The 26,460-nt window shown below is 35.5% G+C and overlaps 1 protein-coding gene across 1 annotated transcript in view; it reads left to right on the top strand.

The window, feature by feature from the left end:
• LOC126974522 (cadherin-87A) overlaps nucleotides 1-26,460 on the top strand; it is a 76,663-nt gene that overhangs the window by 18,811 nt on the left and 31,392 nt on the right. The window contains exons 2-15 of the mRNA XM_050822032.1: nucleotides 8,154-8,218; nucleotides 9,685-9,803; nucleotides 11,968-12,054; nucleotides 12,561-12,692; nucleotides 14,912-15,037; nucleotides 16,316-16,450; nucleotides 17,560-17,752; nucleotides 18,421-18,533; nucleotides 20,238-20,435; nucleotides 21,089-21,241; nucleotides 21,971-22,158; nucleotides 24,199-24,361; nucleotides 24,805-24,954; nucleotides 26,117-26,281. Coding sequence (XP_050677989.1) covers nucleotides 8,164-8,218; nucleotides 9,685-9,803; nucleotides 11,968-12,054; nucleotides 12,561-12,692; nucleotides 14,912-15,037; nucleotides 16,316-16,450; nucleotides 17,560-17,752; nucleotides 18,421-18,533; nucleotides 20,238-20,435; nucleotides 21,089-21,241; nucleotides 21,971-22,158; nucleotides 24,199-24,361; nucleotides 24,805-24,954; nucleotides 26,117-26,281 — 1,977 coding nt within the window. The 5' untranslated portion in view covers nucleotides 8,154-8,163. The remainder of the gene's footprint in view (nucleotides 1-8,153; nucleotides 8,219-9,684; nucleotides 9,804-11,967; nucleotides 12,055-12,560; nucleotides 12,693-14,911; nucleotides 15,038-16,315; nucleotides 16,451-17,559; nucleotides 17,753-18,420; nucleotides 18,534-20,237; nucleotides 20,436-21,088; nucleotides 21,242-21,970; nucleotides 22,159-24,198; nucleotides 24,362-24,804; nucleotides 24,955-26,116; nucleotides 26,282-26,460) is intronic.

The following is a 26,460-nucleotide window of genomic DNA, read 5'->3' as shown; positions in this document are numbered from 1 at the left end:
AAAACTTATTGAGAGAGACCTAGAGATTTTTTGTTCCCAAAAATCCCCGTGTAAATAAATGTCATTCAAAAATAAGAGCCTATTCCGAAGTATGCAAAATACATATTATATAATATATAAGATCAATAATTTAAGAATAGATGTTGTACGAGGCAAAAAGTTTCTAATAACAGTCTTGTACTGACAGATATCCATAGTGCGGGTAGACGTTCAAAGTTCTTATTGAAAAGTTGAAGAAGCCAGGGATATAATATGACAGAGCTGTGGCAAATCCATAATCTTTGCCTAGAGTACTAGGTTAATTATCACATCTGTCCCAATACTTTGGGACAAATGTGATAGTTAGATAATTAATCCATGTTATGGCTATTTATTTATGCATTTAATCCCTACTAATATTACAAATGTGATTGTAAGTTTGTTTGTTACGCTTTTACGTCGCAGCTACTGAACCCATTTTGATGAAATATGGTACAGCGATAGACTAGAACTTGGGAAAGGACATAGACGAAAAAATTCATGGTTCCCGCGGGATTTGTGAAAAACTGAAACTCACCTCGATGCTATAATATAATATAAGCTATAACTACTTATACCAGTTTAGTATATATGTTGAGAACGGGAGCGAAAACGGGATCCGGAAAAGGAATAAATAGTACATGAGATAATCTTCTACGCGGATGAAGTCGCGGGCATCAGCTAGTATGTAATGTAAGTCACACGCCATAGAGATTTGTCAACGATGACTCATTGGGATAGTATTTGCTTATTATTCAAATTACTCGTTATACAAATAATACATCAAAAAACCCATATCTAGACCGGCTAGGAATGATCAGCTCGACAACAAAGTATCTATGTCATGGGTTGACGAAACAACAAAAACGTAAAAAACGAATCTTGAATACAAGACATAAAAGGCATTTATTTTGTCAAAATTGATTATTATATTAGATAATATTACCGCTTCGGAAACAAATAGCGCTTTTCGGTCTCTAGCGTAATCATTTTTTGCGCTCTTTTTAATAAAATATAGAATATTGTACTACCATTGCCATTGCTATAAAATAATCATAATCTATAGAATATATATGAATACAGCTATAGAATAGTAGGATTTACGACAGAGCCATTTTTTAATAAAGTGCTTAAATTTATTTATAGATAATGCCTGAACAGTGGCTGGGACTTTATTATAAAAGTGTATACATTTACCCTTAAAGCTATTATTTATCTTATGAAGCACAAGTAAATGTTTGAGAATTGTGAGATAAACCAGAAAGAAACAGTGAATGTAACCGTACAAACCAGTCCTAACTAGCTATAGGTAATAATCTAATCTGTAATTATAAAAGTGCTTGATAATTATGCTCAGGCATAACGATGTCAATTGGTAAGGCCTTTGGGTCAATTGAGTTGGTTAATACCTCTTACCTTGAATAGTTCTTGTTACTATAAGTAAAAGTGACAATGTTAAAATAATTATTACCCGTCTTCACAAATATTAAATTTAAAAATGTTCACTTAATAAAAAGGCATTGATTTTCCTTTACAATTATTTTTGATGTCATTTCTAATACTACTGCCGCTTCGGATACAAATGGCGCTCTGCGTAGACTCGCTTTTTTGTACCAAACCCAAGTCAGGAAGCACCGCACGAAGAACCTCATTCCATGATCCGGCCACATAGGAGTATGGTTGTCATCTGTGGTCTGGGCGCACCCTAGTATCAGGTCGGACCATTTGACCGCGTGCAACGCAGGGGACGTAGTACTCTGTGAACGGCTGGATCACTTCGCGTTACGTCGAGACGTCGCGTCGCTTCATTGTGTGTCTTTTACCGATTTTATCACGGGGAGTGTTGAAAAGCTGTGGAATGAGCTTCCTTGTGCGGTGTTTCCGGGACGATACGACATTTTTACCTTCAATAAGAGCGCGTACACCCTAAATGTCGGCAAAGCTCTTGTGATTTCTTTGGTGTTGCAAGAGAATTTGGGCGGTGGTGGTCACTTAGCACCAGGTGGCCCGTACGTTCGTTTTATGATAATGATAACTATGATGCATAGTTATTTATGAAAACATTGACAAAGGAGTGACGATGGTAAAACATTTTATGGCTTTATAGCCATTGCATTATTGCAAGAAGTTTCAGGCCAATCGCGTATTTATGGAATGCCAGACTGAATGAGTGGGTGAAAGATCGCATTTTGTGTTCCATTACTTAGACCAGATCTACATTTTTATCAAATCCCGACCACATATTTAATACTAGCTGACCCGGAAGGCGTTGTTCTGATAATTATAAAAAAATATGCGGTTGAAATTTCGTAAAATGCGTTCTTACCTGACCTCTACTCGCGAAAGGAATATTTCTAGCAAATGTCAAGTCTCTTCGCCTTGATGGTATCCAGAGATATTGTGATGAGTCGATATATAGGTGGAAATCTCTTATTTATATTATATAGAGAAGTATTAACGATGAAGAGAGAATAATGAATAGTAGGAATGGGGTAATCCTGTTCGTCTAAGGTTCCCACGAGAACTTTGAGTAAGTGTTGACGACAGACGGATCACATTCCCCTTAGTTATACGAAACTGTAGTTACTAAGTCCATTTGTATAATGTATGGGTATTGATTTGCCATGAGGTTTTCTCGTTTATTCGTAAGATACAATGTATATGGTAAAGGCTTTTTTTTTGCACCCAGACAATGGGAAAGGGTTAACACACACGTGAGACCTAAGTGCCTACACACTAAACACCACCTGAGGTTGGCTTTGGGCAAGTGCCCTCTAAGTCTTCATGGAAGGCGACCTTCTCCACCAAATATACCGAGTCTTGCACGTATTTGTGGGCACTCAGAATGTTTCTAAGAAGGCATGTCTGACATTCCGCAAAGGTGCGTTTATTCCTACACTTATGTTAGTGAATGTTAGGTTAGCTAAAAAAGATTTTTTTTTTATGGAATAGGAGGACAAACGAGCGTACGGGTCACCTGTTGTTAAGTGATCATCGCCGCCCACAATCTCTTGCAACACCAGAGGAATCACAGGAGTGTTGCCGGCCTTTAAGGAAGGTGTACGCGCTTTTTTTGAAGGTACCCATGTCGTATCGTCCCGGAGACACCGCACAAGGAAGTTCATTCCACAGCTTTGTAGCAGGTGGATGAAAGCCGCACTGGAGGATCGCCACACATTCAGATGGTGAGGATGATAACCTAACTTGTGGCGTGTAGTGCGAAGGTGGAATGAATTATGAGAGCTGTATGTATGTTTGCTATATGTGGACTTATTGCGAAACTGAAGTAGCAGTGGGCACATAGTTCGACAGACAGATGGCCGCTGGGGCAGAAAAGTCCTCGATTGGCGTGTCGGAAAACGCAGTGTTGGTAGGCACCCCAAAAGATGGACCGACGATCTGGTCAAGATCGCCGGAATACGTTGGATGAGGGCAGCGCAGGACTGATCGTCGTGGAGATCTTTAGGGGAGGCCTTTGTCCAGCAGTGGACGTCTTCCGGCTAATGATGATGATGTGGAGCTAATCTGTAAGATAGATTAAAGAAGCATTGAGTAAAATAAGAGACAATTAATAATGATGCAGGAGATACAGTATGAAAGTAGATTGACTGCACAAAGGAAATGTATGTTCAGAAAGGTAGGAAGTACCAAGGTGTATATTTCAGGTCAGGGATGTATTAAAAAGGAGCTAGCATGTATGAATGATTTGAAGCTAGAGGAAGGTGCCAGACGAGTATGTCAGGAGAGTGGCAAATAAAAGACCATAATCTCTACCTACAAATCGGAGACTGTCGTGATATGGATTTTTTTAAATGAAAATAAGGGATGAGAGAAGCAAGGCTTTTTCTAGCCGGCATCCTGTGCAAAGGAGCCTCCCACTGGTGAAATGCACATGTATTTATATTTTATAATAGTACTGCTACCTTGCACACCAACAACTTTACTCCAGCTGTTTCAGTTGCTTAAGTATGTATCTATATTTATAAAATCTTTTTTGTCCGCGCTTATCAACGTGCATGTATAACTGTAGAATCTAGGAGGGTGACGTAAGCATTCAATATGAAAGGAATTTTTTAATTCACCTTTAAAGGTACAAACGAGGTTCGTTTTCATGTAAGAAAGAAACAATAGCAACTTTATTTGAAATATAATATTCTAGAGGATCAGCGCCGATCCTGTGATTCCTCTGGTGTTGCTAGAGAATCACAGGATCAAGAAACTTTACCTCAGGTTACTGTACGTATGTGCATGTACGCCCGTTTGTCCTCTTATTTCCTAAAAAGTACTTCGATTGAAATTCCCTTTTCTCTACTTTTTTGTTTTTTTACTGTTTTGTAGCGCACCATCCGTTTAGACATTTTTGAGTCATAGAAAGACATACAAAATGTATTTTATTTTATTTATTTTATAAAATAAGAATAAAGAATAATAAAACTTGTTCTAGTGAGTTTTAAAACTCATTTTCATAAAACAGCCAAAAAACCTTACAGACAACTATATTTATCTAATATTTAATTACATAACGATCAAAATGCAAATCTGCGCATTAAATTAAACGTGAAACGTGATAAATGCTTATTAATTATAGCACATACATTAATGACAGTTATCATACAAGATGGCTCCCAGAAAAGATAAAGCATTGCTACACAGACGAAGGCTATTGCGGTATTAACATCATGTGGGAATGTCTTAACGTATTCACTAAACAAATATGCCGTGAGAGATTTTTGTATCTGAATACGAAGTGTTGAATAATTTAATAATTATTATCTTATATATATAAGTTCTCGTGTCCCGGTGTTTGTTGCCAAACTCCTCCGACACGGCTAAACTAATTTGTTTGGAAATGAGAATGGCGAGAATTCACGTATTTTGGGACCCACTGAAATAAGTGGCGTACATCATGGAAACTTGTAAAGAATTGTAGAACGTAAAAAACTAAGAAAAAAGGAAATTGTAAGTAAGACTAAAATAGTGGGAGAAAAAAGATATACCTACCTAAAAGTAAAATATAACCTAAAATTATTAATCAATTGTTCAATCAATAATTTGTATCTTATGTCCATGTCTAATTATTACTGTCTGCTTAAAGCTAATATAATATCTATGTGAAAGGTTGACCAGTTAATAATTGAGTGAATCCTCAATTCATTCTGTTTTCAAGCAGGTATCGAATCTTTTAAAGATACTTAACTACTAATTTTAGTATCAAAAACGATAATAATCATATTGTAATTCACAATTATTGTGAATTACTACTGAATTACTCATTTGAGTAGGTTGTTTGATGGTGTCGGAATATCCATATAAAAATGACTGTCATGTCAAAAGAATGTAAATGTTAATAATCAATTGCGCAAAACGTTCCGTTAGTGCAAGATGACTTATTTTTTAATAAATTATAATAATTTATATCTTTTGACTCCCATACCTTAGCGCCTCATAAATTTTTGTAAAAACATCGTATAAACTTATGTTTATAATTAATATAAACTTGTACTTCATTTTTAAATTATGTGGGTCCATTCTCGCCTTCTTTGTGGCCAACATCTATTTTTCATACCCCTAAATGATAAGGATCATTTATTTAGTTTAATTTTATATTGATTCAGCATTCAAAAATGCACCCAAATTCAAATTTTCACCCGTCTACGATCGGCACTTATTTTTGTATCGCGATTTTTATATTATTCTGTTCCAACCACAGATTCGCAAGATGGCAATCGAATATAATAATTATTGTAGTACGATAAATTTTATGTACGATATAAGTATATATGAGAATTGGTCGTCATCTATTTTTTATGCCCCAAAAAAAAATTTTTTTATTACTTAAGATGGCAATACAACGTTTGCTGGATCAGATAGTTGTTTGTATAATCTTCACTGGTCGTGTTTCTAAATTTGAGCAACTTTATTGATATACGTGCGACTCTAACATTTTTGTTAGACGAAGACGTATTTGAATGTTCGTATGTAGGAAGATATTATAATTCGTGATACGAAAGCTATCCGCGTTCGTAAGTATGTTTTTTAACTTAACTTTTAAGGTTTGATTTTTTCCTAACTTCAGGAGACTGTAGACTTGACTATATAGTTTTAATTTAAGCTCGGTACCTACTTCCACGCGTTCCCGATATATAGGGTGTTGATATATGGACAATAAAGTTATCCTTTAAGGGTTCCTTTTTTTTTTTTGAGGTACGGAACCCTATAACGCAAAACCAGAGGGAGGCTCCTTTGTACAGGATGCCAGCTAGATTTGAGTTCCACATCGGCGCCTATTTCTGCCGTGAGGCAGTAATGTGTAAGCATTACTGTGTTTCCGTATGTAGGGCGCTGTAGATAGTGAAATAACTGGGCGAACGAGACTGATTATCTTGTCTCAAAGTAACGAGCGCAATTGTAGTGCCGCTCAGAGCTTTTGGGTTTTTAAAGAATCCTGAGTGGCATTGCATTGTAATGGGCAGGGCGTATCAATTATCATCAGCTGAACGTCCTGCTTGTCTCGTCCCTTATTTTCATAATAAAAAAGAATACACAACTTAAAAAAATGAAACGAAAAAGAAACCAACAAGATTGATCAATCCGAAACAAGCAGAATACCCAATTATGTTGAGATAGACACGCGTACTTGAATAACCTATTACTTCACATTAAGTCGCCTTCCTTGTCGTCTTAACTAATCATATAAAGAAGTGGATCTATTGAACCCTGAGAACGGAACTCGTACATATGAACTATCTATTGAGACTTGTCTATTTGCATGCGGAGCCGCGTAACTGTACACTTCCGGTAGTGTCTATGCTAATCTTAGAAGTTCGATGTTTCCCACTGAGGCAGAAATTTGAAAACTACTGTCGAATTCCCACTATTTTTATATCAAAACGAACGTATTTGAAGCTCACTTGAAGGTTTTACCAGTGTTAGGCTCTTTAGCACAGGATACCGGCTGATTATGGGTACCGCAACGGCGCCTATTTCTGCCGTGAAACAGTAATGTGTAAGCATTACTTCTTATCTTTTATTTTTGTTTTTAATTTGAAAGGTACCAGGTATTAGTCATAAATAATCCTGAAGTGCCTGGTAAGAAAATAGGACAGACTACTTATTTTATTGAATTGTATGCGTTTGGTAGGAGTCGAAAATCATCTTCAAATATTCCGTTACATGCAAACGGACATACATATCAAGCTGATAAGAACGAGACATTTGTTTTAATTACTATATTGCCATCGGTCCTTGATAACTGTGCGAAGTTTCCATTCAATGCAATCAAACCGTCGAACATAGGCTCAATGTAGACGGGGTGCAATGAAACGACCTTATGATCAGTATATTCTCTGTATAAACTGGCTTTATGATCTAAGTCGTGACGCATCATAAAACGACCTAGACGGTACTGTAATGCAACACGACCCCGAAAACTTTTATTTTGATATAGGGAAAGGAATCTCAGAACTGCTTCCGGCCTTTTAGAAAGGTGTTCGTGCTTTGTTGAAGGTACCCATGCCGTATCGTCCCGGAAACACGCAAAAAGATATTTTTGTACATTTTGGTAGTTTTATCTGGCAGAATATTCCTTGAATATGAAGATGGTGTAGTGATTGCATTCTATCAGGAGCCGTATTACCAAAATCGAAGTACGAAGTTTTGGTTGACGGATCTTACATTTTCCTATTACGAAAGTGTTTCGGATCTGAAGATCAATACGAAGTTCGCGACTAGACATTTTCTCTTTCGCTTATCTTATTCCCAAATTCACTTGACATTTACTTTCTCGTTGTTTGAAATTATTATGATCGTAACTACAACTTCACAAGACTTGGAAAAAACATACCTTTGACGATGGCTGCATGGCTCTGCACTTGCCTTTCCCATTAACGGGAAGAAGAAGAAGAAAATGTCTATGGTTCCGAAACAAAATGCGTCCGCACTATTCGGATTCGAAGTAAAACCGAATTTCGTTGTTCTATCGTTTCGTAACGAAATTTCGGCTTTCGATTTTAGTAATAGACCTCCAGATTCTAAACTTTAGCTCTACAACGCTAGTTTAATATATTTGTCGGTGCCATATTTGCAGGTACCCAACAGTGTAAGTTATTTTTTTTTAAATAGTTTATTTGTTGCAGGTAGTACAAGATGACGTCACGATGGCTCTCCGTGGTACTCTGGGCAGCTGCCTGCTTCCGATTAGGTAATCTTTGCTTTTTAGATCGTGACCGAATGGTTCTTATTCAGAATTTACAATTCGGTATTATTCTTATATTTGATAGGTATTCTTATCATTTATTTAAATATACTACTGGTAGCCCAGAGATCAACATTCGACCATAATTTATTTAATTTTTAAGTTTGAACTTATTTGTCAAAGACTACATCTCTATAATGTTTGTGTGTGTGTCATTCAAGCAGTAGTGTGTGTAATATTTATTTTAATTAATTTAATGTATTTACAAGGCATTTTATTTAAGTAAAATAGCTTTTTGCACATCTTCACCATATAAAAATTTAACTATACGCGTAAACACGTCCATCTGTTTTTTTTTCTTAAAAGGGATACTAAGTTTCGCTTTACGTATTTTTATATTGATTACTAGATAATTATTGATATCTGAGAAATAGGGGCGAAAGATATTCAGTGTAGTCCTTTTGGTGCTGTGAATGGCGTATAAAAATCAAATTGTAAAAGAAAGTAATAGTTATAGAAAATTATTTAGCAAAATGTGTCTTAAAAAATATTACATTTCATATTAAAACCGTTTAATAGAATTAACAGTTAGAAAATAATTGCATATCTATTCAAATAGTAGTAGAGCAACGTATGAATGACCATTGAGTTATAGACAATGGTGCTGTTGAAAAACACCGTAACGGAGCAATTAGCACCTTTAACAATGTCTTCATTGAAACGCTGAGAAAGTTTGGTCTATCGTAACAGTTTTCGGCTATTTTTTCATGTTAGTTGTCAAGAAAAAAGCTAGTTAAATATTAACGTTGTCCGACCATAACTTCTGTTAAAATAAAAATTCTACATTTAAATTTGGAACATATTATCATTCTCATATTATTGTATTTCCTTGTTTTTTCCACAGATAATATTGATGATGAAATCGGTTTTTTTTTACAAAAATAAACCATTTATGCACCTTTTATTTATTTTACCGACACCTAGTAAAATAGTTCACAGATTTTTTCTGTACGTTTGTGTATATGTACTTTAGAAGTGACAATATAGATATCTTGGTATTGAATGAGGCTGAGCTATCACGCTCTTTCATTTAATTATCCGACTAAGGCAATCTGCTCTCGGTTGGGAGAATAACATAGTTGAATTGTAGCTTTTATTTTAGATTTTTTTCTAGTAATTTATTTTATTTCTTTTCATTCTTTGTATACATACAGTGCGAGCGAATAATATAATTTTCTTTCTTTCTTTCTTTCCTTGTCAATCTAAATAGTTTACAGTAACAATAGATTCAATTTCGTTTTCTATCTCGCTATATCTCCGTTAGATTTGTTCTTCCCTCTCGCACTCTATGTTCGTCTATACCTATGCTAGTATATATATATAGCTAGTATATATTTGTGGGTGTACCATACTGCTATGCGCCGTCCATGCCTTTCCATTATATTTTTAATTTGTTTCCTTAATATTTCCAGTATATCTGAAAGGATTGCCAGTGTTCGTACAAGACATGGACAACTTGGCACTGTCGGAAAGTACAGCTGTCGGTGACGTGGTCTACACTCTGCTGGGAACTGATCCTAATGGGCTGCCGGTATGTTGTGGTTTCCCTTGTTGTTTTCAGATGGATATGACAGACCTTCAAACATATTATACCAACATATATCAACGGTATCATATTGTGCATGTCTCACAAGTTTACAAGAAGCGAGCCAGTGGTTTTCTAACTTGTATTTAAGAATACAGTAATCCCGACCATCATGTCCACGAAGCATCCTTAAACAAACAATGAATTCAATCTCTAAAGGCTGATGCATCCAATGTTACGATAATTTATATTTATACAGTTAATTCCTTTTTACTTTTAATGAAATAATTTATAATATTTGAACACCACTCATATATTGGATGCAGCATGCAGCACCTTACAAACTAATTGGTTATGTATATTACAGCCATTGAAAAAAACTCTATTTGATTGAAAGAAGAAAAAAAGAGTGGTAATTGAGTTTCTTGTATGTTGTTCTCACTTTTACGAACATATTGTAGATTCAGTAATTTAAAAGAAATATTTGTACTGACTAGGGAAAGCGCTTAGTTTAAGCCTAATAAAATTTATTTGACTTTGACTTTGAATTGTAACTCAGTTTGTAATTGGATAGTCTTGAAAAGAAGTATTCTTATGAGAAATAGTGACGAGAAGAGCATTACTTGACACCTGATGGTACGTTTTTCTCATTGAAATTCACCGTCGGTTTTGATTCGGAAAATATTTAAATGTTAAGACTTATAATATAAGGCTAGTAATTTCACTAACAGTAGTGCTCTTCAAACTGAAACACAAATAGTTCTTGCTAACTACAGCTTGACCGCGTAACAACATCGCCGTTGATACCCACCAAGGAAGCCTCCCACTGGTGTTGTATCCCAGAGCTTTGTTACCTTGTACCACAGTTTTTTTATGGAAAAGGAGGACAAACGAGCGTATGGGACACCTGGCATTAAGGGATCACCGCCGCCCACATTCTCTTGTAATACCAGAGAAATCTCAGGAGCGTTGCCTTTAAGAAAGGTGTACGCGCTATTTTTGAAGGTACCCATGTCGTATCGTCCCGGAAATACCGCACAAGGAAGCTCATTCCACAGCTTTGTCGTAAGTGGAAGAAAGCTCCTTGAAAACCGCACTGTGGAGGACCGCCTTATTTATGGCGTCAGAAATCAGGTGAAACAGCTCTTCGAAACACTCCCCGTGATAAATGCGGTAGAAGACACACAATGAAGCGACGTCTCTACATGAAAGTATACCTACATACACAAAAACACATCTTGATGTCATAGCTTATGTTGTATTGGTTTTTAATATCGAAACAACATCATCTTAATTGGCTTTTCTTCTTACCAGATTTGCCTATTTGTGAAGTCTTCCTTCCGTAGCCGATCGAGTAGCCAACGAGAAATATTACTGTGTTACTAAATCCATGCGTTCATACGTCTCTGAGGGGTTTATATCTTATAAATTAGACAGTAGACATTTTGAAAAAATGTGTCTATTGCCGCTATTAAGTAGCGAATTACCAAGATGGCGACTTTCAAGATGACCGCCATACAAATAAAAAAAAATACGAAATAATTTAAGAAACATTAATGTGAATACTTATTATATTTTTGGTATGGAACCCTTCGTGTGCGGTATTGACTTGCACTTGACTAGTGTTATATTATTATTTACGTTTTTTTTATACATTAAGATAAAATAATAAATGATAAAAATATAACAAAATCTCTTTAAGTAAAATTGTATTGTATAGTATTTGTATAACTGTGGAAATTAAGATAATATAACCCAGACCACGGACTAGTAAAAAAATGAGGACTCCGTGTCACCTTACATAACAGTGTAACACCAAAACAAGCCGATTAACGTGTAAATACATAGCCCACGCAAACACTTACACTACTACAGGCCGATAGGCGGCCATTATGAGAATTGTTATCGTCTGTGACAGATCAGTTTGCGCCTCAATAAAATATTTTAAAAATGCCGTCGTGCGTTGTGAAAAAGTGTAAAAACGATACTATATGATTATTTAAGGGAAAAAAAATTGTGTAACTAATATCCCCCGTAACCGCACACACACTAGCATAACGTTGCTTCACTTGCTAATATCACGGCGCGGTGTCCTTCTTTTTTTACTCATCCGTGACCCAGATATTAATAAGAGTTCGTAGTGTTTAAAATGTCATATGACGAGTTTCAGATCAAATACGGTCTAGCGGGAACGGATAAGTTTGCCGTTAACACGAAAACCGGTGAGGTGACGCTCGTGCACCCGTTGGACAGAGAGGTGAGTTTATTATGAAATATTATCATAATATTATTGTGTTAAGTACCTATTATTAAATAGATATGGGTTGTAATAATTACATAGATTATTATTTAAACTTAAATGTATCGTAAAGCATAAATTAACATCAAAGGCCTATTATAATGTGAAAGATTATTTGAATGATAAAGATAGTTGGGACTTATGTTTCTATAATTTATATTTATACAGTTAATTCTTTATTACGTCTTATGAAATTATTTATATTATTTAAACGCGATTCATCAATTGGATCCGGTCCTTACTAATGGTAAGGATTGTAAGGCCATTGTAAAATACTCTATTTGATTGAAAAGAGTGGCCGTTGAGTTTCTTGTGTGTTCATCTCATGAACTTTTTACGAACATATTATGGTAAATTCAGTAATTTAAAAGAAGTATTTGTAGTGACGATTCAAAAGCGCTTAGTTTAAGCCTAATTGAATAATATATAAACACTGAACTAAATTGAAAGCAAAACCGTTTCAGAAAGAAGACACAATAAAGTTCCTGGTGGTGATTGAGAGCCTGGATCCTACTGCGGACATCAACCTGGTGCAGACCCAGCCAGTCAACGTCATCGTGCTAGATGAGAACGACAACCCACCCACCTTCAAAAATGTATGTATCGTTTTTAAGTTGCTTTGACCACCTTAAGAATATACAAGCATCATATGATTACATAATAATAAACTTGGGACTCAGTGAACTCATTTTTTTATGAAAATAAGGGACAAGACGAGCTGGACGTTCAGCTGATGGTAATTGATACGCCCTGTCCATTACACTGCTCAGGATTCTTGAAAAACCCAAAAATTCTGAGCGGCACTACAATAATTGCGCTGGTCACCTTGAGATATAAGATGTTAAGTCTCATTTGCCCAGTAATTTTACTAGCTACGGCGCCATTCAGACCAAAACACGATAATGTTTACACATTACTGCTTCACGGTAGGAGTAGCTGCCGTTGTGGTACCCATAATCTAGCCGGCATCCTGTGCAAAGGAGCCTCCCATTGGTGGATTATATTTCTTTATTTAGCGTCACATTGTCAGTGTATTTCACAGAAATCGTTTATGACTTATGACCAATTTAGGTGCTTAATAACATAATTAACTGCTTAATAAGTCAAGTTAATGACCATTACACTGGTAAATTCTTTAGCAAGGCTCTCCATTAATTACATAACATTACCATTATATGACCAAGTACTGTCGTATCCAACAATTCTGCGAAAAAAAAGTATTTATCTACTTGTCTTAACAATATGTAATTTTTTTTAAAGTGATAACCCTCACTTCTGGGATTAATTATATAAAGGGTTATCACTTAAAAAATAACAAATTGTTTATTTATTTATTTATTAAAGCACACCACATCATATACAATACAAATTTCTTAATCTAATGTTACAATTAGTAGTTCTAAAGTATACGACAATTATGGTGAACATAAAAATTACAAAAAATACTCTCTAATTACTTCAGAAAAATAGAATGAATACTATCTAAGCTATAATAAAAACAAAATAAAAAATGAAAGTACAAATTATAACTTTAACTTATTAAAATAATGAAGACGAAAAAAAAAGAAAAACTACTTATTTGTCAAATGCAGATTGAGTTAAGTGTTTAACAACACTTCCTTTAAACCTGACCAGCCCACCACGGAATATATCAAGTTCTGAATTGGTATCGTTTAACTTATGGTACTCGCGAAGAGTTCGTGTTTAGATTTACAAGAGCGATATCTCAAGTCAATTTCCTAATAGGCAAATATTGGGGTTGAGCATGTTATCAACTGTAAAGTAGATCCTGTAAATGAAGCTACAACCATAGAGTTGAACAAAAACATATCTAGATCTGTTTTTATAGTTTTTTCACTTTGTTTTTTTTTATATTTTTTATGACAAGTTTTTTTTTGTTTTTTATGGAAAGGAGGACAAACGACCGTACGGTACGGACAATACGGACCGTACCTGTTGTTGTAAGTTTTGACCAGTGGGAGGCTCCTATGCACAGGATGTCGGCTAGATTATGGGTACCCCAACGGCGCCTATTTCTGCCGTGAAGCAGTTACTAGTAAACATTACTGTGTTTCGGTCTGAAGGGCGCCGTAGCTAGTGAAATTACTGGGCAAATGAGACTGAACATCTTATGTCTCAAGGTGACGAGCGCAATTGTAGTGCCTCTCAGAATTTTTTGGTTAATCAAGAATCCTGAAAAGCTCTGCATTGTAATGGATAGGGCGTACCAATTCCCATCAATGGAACGTCCTGCTCGTCTCGTCCCTTATTTTAATAAAAAAAAATTAAGCTAAGTTTTCTTTACAACAAAGTTTCCTTTTTGATTCAATTTTTGTCGAAATTTAAAGCTGTGAGATAGAGGCTGTCGTCACCTTTCATGAGGTGAGCCCAAGATTAGTTGATTTCATGGTTAAGAAAATATTATTAGAAATAGTTATAGACATAGAATAGGGAAATTGTATAGGAATAAAGAAAAGGGAGTTTTGAATGAGGATGTATCTATTTAAGATATCCATATTAACAAAATCTATATGGATAATATTTATAATGCTGAAATTCAAATATTTTTATTCAAAATAGGGTTCAAAATCACTTTTTGAACGTGAGAAGAAGACCTGAGAAGAAAACTCAGCGGGATATTTTTATATGGATTACAATGTTATATCGTACAATAAACATTTATAATTAAAGAACCTGAGGGCGTTTTTATTAAGAATTCTATTAAATTCCGTAACACATTTGTTTTGTACATTTTCTGGGATCATATTGTAAAAGCCTTGCCCAATTAAAGACTTATTAACTCCACTTATTTCAGAGTCCATACGAAGTGGACGTGCCGGAAGACCAGGCCATCGGGACCACGATACTGAAGAATATAGAGGTCGAAGATGTGGATTCAGTCGGTGATAGCCTTGAGGTGGAATGCGCCGCAAATCAGCAGGTATGATAAACAACAACGACCACCACCACCAGTTTTTTTTTTCTTGTCATCCTACGGCCTCATAAATAGCTTTGGTATAATGTTATATCTGAGAATAAACCAACAATATGCAAAATGTTTGCAAATAGGCATTGCTTGTGATTGGTTTATTCGGACGTATAACGTTTCCCACGTTTATTTGCAGGGCTCCCTGATATTCAGAAAACTTTAGAATCGTTACTTGCTGCTACGGAACACTTTCATGGACGAGTCCGACTTACACTTGGCAGATTTTTCGTTTTCGTTTTTATCTACTGCTGTTCTATTTAATAAAATATATATGGCATTCATTTTTGAGTTTGAGATTCTAAATATATTTCGTATTATCATCATTTTACACACCATTGCTGCACTAGTTCCTTAATAATCGGAGCATTGGAAGCGTACGCAGCAATGTAATGTATGTACATATAAACAATTATAGGCGACTGTTCTAATAATTTATTATTCAACAAAATTATACTATGGATACGACTAAGATTATTTTTCTCGAACATGCATGGAAATAATGTAATTATTTTAGAAAAAAGAACACGCGTAGTATCGTATTTTTGGACAAAGAAAATCAAATCCATTGCAGGAGGGTTTTTTGAATTTGGAACATTACAACGCTCCTGCAATGTTGTATGAAACGGTGTGCTGGGGTTATTAAATACTCTTTGATCGGATCTCTTTTGTCATTCTTGGCATATCATAGTCTCTTTGCTTAGTACAAATTGCGTTTACGTGGCTGTATAGCCATAAATGCGTTAGCCTGTCGGCACAGATGATAAAAAAGAATTGACGGCAAAGCTGAAAATTTGTCTTGATTTTTAATTTACATACCTACTTAATAAATATAAATTTAATAATATTTAAAATGAGTTCCAACTGTTCAGAGTGTGAAATAGAGATTGGTTGTACTCCACCAGACTTAAGATCAAAAGCCAAATTTGCAATGGAAAACCTGCTTCCAGCGAAGGCAAAGGAAAAATACAGAAAAATTTTATGAGTTAGAAAAACGAGATAAAAGTGAAAAGTTTCTCCGAAACAGTATTTTTGGCGTATTTTAATAAGATTGCTAAAACTTAAAAGCCACCTACATTATGTGCAATTTATTCCATGATGAAAATGATCAGTTCATGTTAAAAACGGCATTAATTGAAAGCCTTCAAACTCATACTTGACCTGCAATTGCCTATTTCCCGGCCTTTGCAATAATGTACTATTATTCTAATATATGTTTAATTTACTTTCCAGTGGCCCGACGCCTGCGAGTACTTCAAAGTAGTTGGTATCAATTCAACAGCCAACCTGTACACTGGGGCATTAGTACTGACTCGTCAACTCGACTACAACGACAAACAGTTCTATCAGTTCCAACTTCATGCAACGGTAATAATAGGGATTACATAAGTAAAATAATTAAATAACCCACTTCAAATTTATCTATTAATCTATTTTTTCTTTTATCAATATGACTCTGTAAATTGATTTAGCAATAGTACAAACCTCAGTGGTTTTTATTGCTTAGAAACCACAATGTTAAATTTGTGTTTCTTTAATAAATAGCTTATTATGTTCCCTCGAATCAGGTACTCAGAAAAGTCGTTTTAAGTGTATTAAAAATTCGCGTTGCTGTTAACACAAACTTCTATTTAACATGAAACTTCAATATAATATTATGTAAGCACGTCTTAACAAATAATCAGCGAAAAACTTCAAAGTCAATATTATATATACAATGTTATTTTTAAATTAATAGAATAAAATGGTTTTACAGTTACCAATGCAAAACGCATTTATGACAGAAGAAAAGACTACGACAACAATTGAGCGTACGGGTGGTTGTTAAGTGATCACCGCCGCCCACATTCTCTTGCAACACCAGAGGAATCACAGAAGCGTTGCCGGTCTTTAAGGAAGGTGAACGCGCTTTTTTTGAAGGTACCCATCTGGTATCGTTCCGGAAACACCGCACAAGGAAGCTCATTCCACAGCTTTGTAGTACGTGGTAGAAAGTTCCTTGGAAACCGCACTGTGGAGCCGTTTCTACTATTTTTCCTGTGATAAAGTTAAATTACCTAATATATAAAATTCTCGTATCCCGGTGTTTGTTACCAAAGTCCTCCGAAACGGCTGAACCGATTTGTCGAAAGGTCAGAGAATCGGCCAACATCTATTTTTCATACCCCTAAATGATTACAAATAAGCTTAAAATTTTCGCCCTTCTACGATCTGTCTACAACAATTTTTGTATTGCGATTTTATATTATTCTGTTCCATCCACAAATCCGCTATAGGGTTGCAAGATGGCAATCGAATACAATAATTGTAGTACGATATATTTATTAGGTCTGAGAATCGGTTGCATCTAAGTATTTTATATACCCAAAAATTTTTTATTATTGATTTTTTTTTAATTACTTTATATTATGTACGACGTTTGCTGGGTCAGGTAGTTATTAGCTAGTTGTCATTTTATTTTTTTATATTATTCGCAGGATGGGACACTAAACTCCTCAGCACCTGTCGAAGTAAAGGTAGTAGATGTTCAGAATAGTCCCCCAGTATTCAGCGGCTCTCTAAGTGCCTCTCTGTCTGAAGATGCTCCTGTAGGGACAGTGGCCTTGCTGGTGAAGGCACGGGACGCAGATCGTGCACAGCCCAGGGATGTGCACTTAGAACTTATCACGAGTAAGTTGTGTGATCCAATAATGCTTAGCTCAATAGCCCTAGAGATTATCATTATTTTAAAGTTCTTCTGCAACTGTTTTTACCAGTGGGAGGCTCCTTTGCACAGGATGCCGGCTAGATTAACGGCACCTATTTCTGCCAACAGTAATGTGTAAACATTATTGTGTTTCGGTCTGCGCCGTAGCTAGTGAAATTACTGGACAAATGTGACTTAACATCATATGTCTGAAGGTGACGAGCTCAATTGTAGTTCCGCTCAGAGTTTTTGGGTTTTTTAAGAATCTTGTGCGGCACTGCATTGTAATGGTCAGGGCGTATCAATTACCATCAGCTGAACGTCCTGCTCGTCTCGTACCTTATTTCCATTAAAAAATATTTATGCAAGTAAAATTATTACTATAACTATACTTAAATATTATAAGTGTTATGCTTGTAAAATCTTAAATCTTTGAATAAAAGATGTAGGCACATAATATGGAAAATAATTAGTAATATAATTATCTATGAAACGCTTTTCAGCTTAACAAATACAAATACAAAAATCTTTATTTACAAAACGGAAAAATTCACAAAAAGGTTAACGATGGACACCACACTAGAACAACTCGCATGGCGGGCTTCTTAAACTTAATTAACAAAATGTAATAATATGTTCAATTATTATTTAGATCCGTTGGATTTTTTCTGGCTGGATAGCAAGACGGGAGAACTAAAGACAGCCAAACCACTTGACAGAGAAGCTTTAGCAGATCCATCGTCTCCTCTCAACCTCACCGTCAGAGTAAGTTCCATTTAAAAAGTGTATTCGCAAAAAGGCATTTGTATTATTCTGATATATTCTGGCGTCCTTGAGACAGTTTCATAGAGCATGGCTTGACCTAATTTCTGCTGCTTAATTATCTTACTAGAGGTGGTTCAAAAATCCTTTTGGTGTTATAAGACAGCGTGGATCGTAAACAACGAAATATTTGGTGGAGACCAGGTGGTAGTAATATCCAATTACGAGTTTGAGAAGTCTTCTCGTCATGTTGTTGATCTTAAGACCTGTTGGATTATAGGCACTTAAAGAATTCTAGCATGAACTGTTTGAAAATGTATCTTCATCTACTTTGAATATTTTAAGATCGATATGTCAAAGTCAAAGTCAAATAAACTTTATTCAATTAGGTTTAAGCTAAGCGCTTTTGAATATATTTTCTAGGAAATGAGATCAAAAGGGTATTTTTTTTTATTAAGAATTTTAAATCACCGACTAAAATTATCACAAACAAGCTAAATTAAACAGATCAATTTGTTAAGCCAATACATGAAACAATGACTAATATTCGAACAGAAATATTACGTGGAAAGATGTTGTAAATACTACGTAATAAGAGGCGGGATTGCCTGAGTAAGAATTGAAATTTTGACTTTCATTGACTGAATTGTGTTCGTGTTTATAAGTTATTAGCATTAAAAATTTAAATTCTAGGTTATTTAAGAATAAGCTATATAGTTGGCTAAATGCTTATAATTTTTATAGTGTTAAGGAAATGAAAAATGAAATGTTTAGTGTTTTATGGAAATGAAATTCTGATATTCATTGTAGTTAATATTTGCATCCTAGGACTCGTGCTAGCAAAACATATAAGCCCATTATTTTAATATTTAAACACCATTATACTATGGTTTTTGCAAATAAATATATTATTATTATTATTAAGTTTGAAATAGTAGTAATTACAGTATGGCGATTGGCGACGAAGTATAATCCGGCAAAGTTTGAAAGCGAACAGTTATTTAAAACGTAGTGGATTTCGGCTATCTCCGTTTTTTACAAGATTATAGCCGTCATATATCAATCTGTCAATGACTGCACGTTTCATACAATCAAGTGAATTGCTTTTTTCGTATTGAGTTTCGCTAGGCTGATCAAATTCAAAATTATATTTTATAACAAATTATTGTGAATTATAAATAATTTGAAATTATTAAATGTTTCTTTGTCTTAATTTGGGACACATTTATTTATACCACAAAACTTGATAAATATTAAATTTTTGAATAAATGATGTACATTATAAGGAAATAATTCGTAATTTATCTATCTATCACCTTATGTCTCAAGGTGACGAGCGCATTTGTAGTGCCGCTAAGAATTTTTTGGGTTTTTCAAGCATCATGAGTGGCAATGAAATTGTAATGGGCAGGGCGTATATCCGTCCCTTATTTAACAAATCAAGGTGAATTTTGCTAAGATTAAAATATAAGTTGCTTCAGAGTGGCAGGGTTTTGAATTGGCCCCCTATACGGAGTATATTAGTCAGTAAAATAGTTAATATATACTCCTAAAGTTTGTCTTCCAGCTGTTTGGAAAATGTATGTCTTCCAGACGTGCTAAAGGGAGGTTACGCTCTTTAATTACTTTTCGTGTTGCAACTGAACGAGTGCACTATCGCAAGCTTATGAGTCTGACTATTTCGTAATAAAAAAAATTATCTTGTAGGCAAGTGAGATAGTCAATGGAAGCCCGGTGGTGTCGAACATCACATCATCTGTTGCTAGCGTCACCATCACCATCAAGGACGTAAACGACGAGCCTCCTCGGTTCAACCGGCGCGAATACAGCGTGGATGTGCCAGAGAACCTTCCCCTGGGGACGCCACTACCGGACCTCGACATGCTCGTCTACGACACTGATCTGGTGAGCTATAACATGTTCTCTGACATAACATTTCCATGTCGTAGCAAACATGGGTTAATGCTAAATGAAAAGATTCAGGAAAGACCTGACCTCATGCTAAAGGATCAAGAGAGCGATTTATTTAACCCCAACGCCCTCAGATGTTTTCGTTCCATCATCTAAAACTTTTATGTTTGTGAATCAATTGCAATGAGTCTAACACTAAATGTTAGGGGAAGACAGCAAAAAAGCATAATTGAAAACCGAAAACCAGATATCAGTCAGCACACGAACAAAAGAGCCGACAGACAAACAACAAAACATTTTTTGTGCAATATACACAAATTAAATTTGTCTACAAAATTTATGACCGATTTGGAACTCGAACCCGCGACCATTCGCGTTCCGTGTAAGCGCTCTTCCAACTGAGCAAACCATTCGAATGACGTATCATTGATAAATCTTGTATGTCTTGTTCAACTCTCAGGTTGTGGCTTCAAATTTTAAATTTTCTAATTTTATTTGTCTAATTAATCCCAGAAGTGAGAGTTACCACTTAAGTGCAATATGTTTTAATAGTTAAGTCTTGAAAAAAGATAGAGATAGAGAAAAAGCCAATAGAAATAGCAGTCGATACTGCTGCAATAGCTTTTATGACTCTTATTCTTTTCCAGGGTCTCAACTCAGTATTCAGTCTGCGTTTATCTGACGAGATGGGAGCTTTCATTGTAGAACCAAACATAGCCACGGGAAGTGCAACTGTTACACTACGACTTAACTCTACCCTGGACTACGAAGATCCTAACCAGAGGAAGTTTATATTGGAGGTAATATGATATATTTCTTGATATTGTTTGAAAGCTAAAGTGACCATGAATTCTATTATTTAAAAAAAAATTGTGAGCCGTCACGGGACGCCTGCATAAACGGATAGTTTACGAAGGATCCCTGATAGCCTGAGTTGAATCCAACTAGTTGGTGTCAAATATGTTACCATCAATTCAAGATATGTTATCATCAAACTTCTGAACTATTGGCGACAATTTGTTGACAACTTGATAAACTTATCGTCAACTTGATATTTTAAGACAGGTTTCTTACTATTTACACAAAAAAAATATAATTTATGAAATTTCCACCTATATTGACTCTTCACGATATCTCTGGAACCATATGGCGTAGAGACTTGAAATTTGCTAGGAATATTCCTTTCGCTTTCGAGTAGAGGTCAACTAAGAACGGAATATACGAAATTCCACCCGTAAGAGTTTTTGACGTCTGTCGGGTCAGCTAGTTGTTAATTATCCAGCAAGTTGTTATAAATCCATGTAATTAATAGCATAAAAATATGATCCATGCTGATTCATAGGCGACGCTCGAGCTGCGCTTGCAGAAACTTTTTTTAAACGGATTCTTCCTCCACGACCGGTCCTGCGCTGCCCTCATCCGACGTATTCCGGTGATCTTGACCAGATAGTTTTCCATTTTGTGGGGCCTACCAACACTGCGTCTTTCGGTACGTAATCGACATTCGAGGACTTATTTTTTTTTTCAAGGTGATAGCCGAAGAAGTTCACACATCACCGAAGTTGTCGTCGAAAGCAAGTGTCACCGTATCCCTGACAGATGTCAACGATAACGCTCCCGTGTTCACCGATCAGCCGTACTCGGCCAGTGTGCCTGAGAGGTCCGCCGCAGGGCACAGTGTCGCTGTTATTAGAGCTACCGACCGAGACACTGGCAGGTAAGTTGTGTCTATGTAGCTGTATGTGGAAAAAAGTGTGTGTGCACTTATGGATGCATGCAAAAAGTTATACTTCTTTGGCGGAAATAAGCAAAAATTAATTTAAAAAATAAAATAAAATGTTTTATTCTTCGTGTTATTCTGCGTTTTTAGACAGAACAATTTTGTAAAAATTTTGCAAAGATGGCTTTGACAATTTATTATTAATTAATAAATACGGCTGTATGTGCTTGAACCCTTTACCTGTCCTAATAATGGACGAAGAAACCAAAAAAAAAATAACGAATGTCGCAAACCTCAGAAAATTTTAGGAACAAACATCAACCTGTTACTTTTGTGTTACAGTGATGCTCGCGTATCTTAAAATTTCACTCTCATAATTTTTTCTTAACGCGCCTAAAGAAGTACCTATCACTTCAACAAGTCTCTAAAAGAAGAATTTTTATAGAAAGAAGAACAAGCATTTATTAACACACACACATATAACAAAAATGAAACTACTAAAAGAAATAAAAATATAAAAACGTGTGCTGTTTAAAAAAGGAGCCACTCAGCATGTGTTCCAACACAAATGTGTTGCAACGCTGATCTTCTGTGGTCCCTGCGTGATACATGACCTCAAGAGGGACACCTCTCCTGAATTAAATTGACTATACTAATTAAACATAAAAAACTAAAAACTAGAACAAAACATACAGATTATAAATAGTTATTATATTTAGAACAAAATCATAGAAATAATAAATAATAAAATAAAACAAAATAAAAAGCTCCTAGTCTCTTTGAACGCAAAAAGTAAAAAGTCTCTCTAAGTCTGGAATGCTGACTATGATGTTCATTTAAAAGATATCCTTTCATTTTTAATTAAAAGAAATTAACTGATAAGGAGGCTTTGTAAGGTGGTGGTATATTGTTCCAGCACTTATTTTATGATATACAAGCACCATACTGATCGTCTCAACACGTGAAGTCTTCTACGAAGTAAAGATTCTCTCTACGCCCTCTTAAGCATATACCACGCGTAGTGTTCTAAGTATTGTTCAAAGCATCAATTTGACGAAGTTCAAATTTCCCGAAGTCAGCTTAAGCTTACAGCATACGCCCACTTCAAAGGCTGGTTTTTTTGATGTCCATGCGTCGTTTGCTCCCTCTTATATAAAAATATTTAAAGTCAGTTATGCCAAGTTAAATTAAATTAATAATTAAGTTGTTGACAGTGTCACACAATCTCTTATAGTATTGCGTACTGCAATATGACCCCGATCCCAACGCACTGCGCGTGTGTATCATGTATTCTACTGCTACCAAAAGCAACATACAATTGTTTTGCCCAATTGTCAAGGCCAGGCCAAAAGATATTGGGCATTGTGTTGCGAAGAGCTAACACGTACTGGAGCGACCACGGCCCAACTTCGACCGGATGCGACCTAGAAAATCATGATAAAATTCATGTATTGGCCGCTGCGGCTTGTTTGTCGGTTGCATACGGGTCGTGACGGTTGCGGCCTGTATATCATCGCATTTATCATAATGAAAAAATAAAAACAACAATGAGTACCATTTCCTCGACGTCCATCTCCGGTAATGTCAGCAAAAAATGCAATGTAAAGTAGAATTAAACTGTACATTCTAAGCTTTATCTTATTTTGGAGAAACAGACATGGAAGATGATCATATTAATTTCACATGCACTAAACAATTCATTCACATCAGTAACGTGTATATGGCCTATTATAATGTGAAAGATTATTTGAATGATAAAGATAGTTGGAATTAATGTTCTAAACTTTGTTAATTAATATTGTTATACTCATTTGAATGCTATTGTAACTTTTGTACTTCTTCCTGACTTGCACTAAATAACTTATAAAGTTTTACAGTGAATAAAGATCTTTTTGACTTTGACTTTATAAAAAGCAAATTGCGTTGCAAGTGTATATTTTTTTCTGCTAATCTGTTAATAAGAGCATTTTAAAATCATAACTTAATGTTTATTCTTCCTCGTACTGTGAATAGCACTCACATCAAAATCTGTTTTAGATTTGGAACAGAAGGTATCGTATACCAGCTGTCCGGTAATGGTGCGGAATTATTCCACGTGGACAACCGGAGCGGAGTTATAACAGTTGCGGAATGTTCCATGCCAGGGACTGAGCCGTGCCTGGACTATGAGACTAGGAAGGATTACTTTTTGCAATACAAGGTATGACATTAGATGTCATATTCAAATGAAATATTTTTTATGACAAGACGAGCAGGACGTTCAGCTGACAGTTATTGACACGCCCTGCCCATTACAAGGAATCATTTATTGACGCACAGTTTGACAGTTCTGTTGTGAAACAATTTGATTATAACAACAGGGAGCATATTTTACTAAATAATTCTTGATGTTATGAAATATTAACGACAAATACATAATAAAACAGTATTTTATTTATTATGTACAGAACTGCGTCTATCGGGTCAGCTATTTAGTATTAACATACATGATTCGGAAAAAAACATCCATATTCATCATATATATAAATGTTTGCACCTACCGGGATTCAAAGCCGGGACGTCTAGCTGAATAGGCAGCGGAATTTGTCTAATATGTCGTCGTATATTATGGCCATATCGTGCTGATGAAGTTTTGTTGGACAGGCCACAGATGATGACGGTGCTGGTCAGATGACGGTAGTCTCTTTACACGTGTCGGTGTTGGATTCTAACGACAACGCGCCCGTTTTCTCCACGCGCGTCTATAAGGCGTCCATAGACGAGGACGCTACGAAGTTTGAACCAGAGCTTCAGGTGAGGGTAGACTGAAATAAGCTACGATATTATACTTTATGAAGTGCGCAGAATTTTTCGTTTTTTTTCGAAGTTTTACCCAATATTTGGTAAGTTGCTATTTTTATAATACATCTAGACTATATTTCCAAGACATTACAATAATTATAATGGTATGATATATTGTTTTTATTCAAATAAATTCCACTTCAAATAGCGTCCATTCAAATTTAATAAGGACTTTGAAGCGTCATTTCCTTTGACTGTTATTTATTTAATTTGGAATATGTTGAAATATTTATAACTTTACTTGAAAAACTATTGCAAAATATATTTCAGTAGTTATCTTTTAAAGCATAGTTATATTTTAAAACATACACAAGCAATCTCGCACGTCAAGGCCGATCAAGGTCAAGGGATTCTTATATAGCTTGTATATTTTACTTTTGTATTAGAAAGCACACAAGATGATTATAAAACCATAAACACTAATATATAAAACATTTTTTTTTATATTTTCAATGTTATTCTCATTTATTCTAAAATATAACGGTTTTTCAACTTTGTGTCATGTGTAAATTAAAGTAAAACACTACATGAATAATCTAACATACATACATGTCATGTATAAGTTAAATCTACGTCACATTTTCGCGGCGTTTTATAAATGATCCAAGACTAAAACTTTTTTTTTTATGGAAAAGGAGGATAAACTAGCGTAACCTGGTGTTAAGTTAAGATCACCGCCGCTCACATTCTCTTGCAACACCAGAGGAATCACAGGAGCGTTGCCGGCCTTGAATGAAGATATACGCGCTTTTTTTGAAGGTACCCATGTCGTATCGTCCCGGAAACACCGCACAAGGAAGTTCATTCCACAGCTTTGTGATAATCGCACTGTGCAAGACCGCCACACATCCAGAGGATGGGGATGATATCGTAACTTGTCGCGTATCGTGCGAAGGGGGAATTCGGCGGTAGGAATCAGGTGAAACAGCTCTTCGGAACACTCCCCTTGATAAATGCGGTAGAAAACACACAACACGAACAAAACGGTGAAATTGCAGCTTTTTGTAACTGTTTCATAGTTGAATACCAACATTGTTATATCTGTGCTAAGCCGTATTAGGGATCACATCGTTACTATGGATTCCAGTAGTAATAGTGTATGCTATGTTAACAGGTTCAAGCGCGGGATGTCGACACAACATCGGACATTCGCTACTCAATCATAGAGCCTGCAACACATCCATTCTGGATAGATCCTCTCACCGGTCGGATATCCGTGCGACCGGAAACCGGTGGCGTTCACTCTACAGACGAAAACCGGATAATACTTACTGTTATGGTGAGACGCGCTGTTAATATCTCTTTATTTTTAATTTCAGAGGATGGAAATGGAGGAATGAAAAGATGAGATCTTATTTAATTGTTATGTATAACATAAAAAATATAGATTGTTGCCGAATGGCCTAAAATTTTCATGTAATACGACTTAATATGCAAATATGTATTATATTATGTTAT

This window comes from Leptidea sinapis, chromosome 32 (assembly GCF_905404315.1).
Source record: "Leptidea sinapis chromosome 32, ilLepSina1.1, whole genome shotgun sequence".
Classification (NCBI taxonomy): domain Eukaryota; kingdom Metazoa; phylum Arthropoda; class Insecta; order Lepidoptera; family Pieridae; genus Leptidea; species Leptidea sinapis.
Note: the sequence above shows the minus strand (reverse complement) of the source record. Positions and strands in the feature narration are given on the sequence as shown.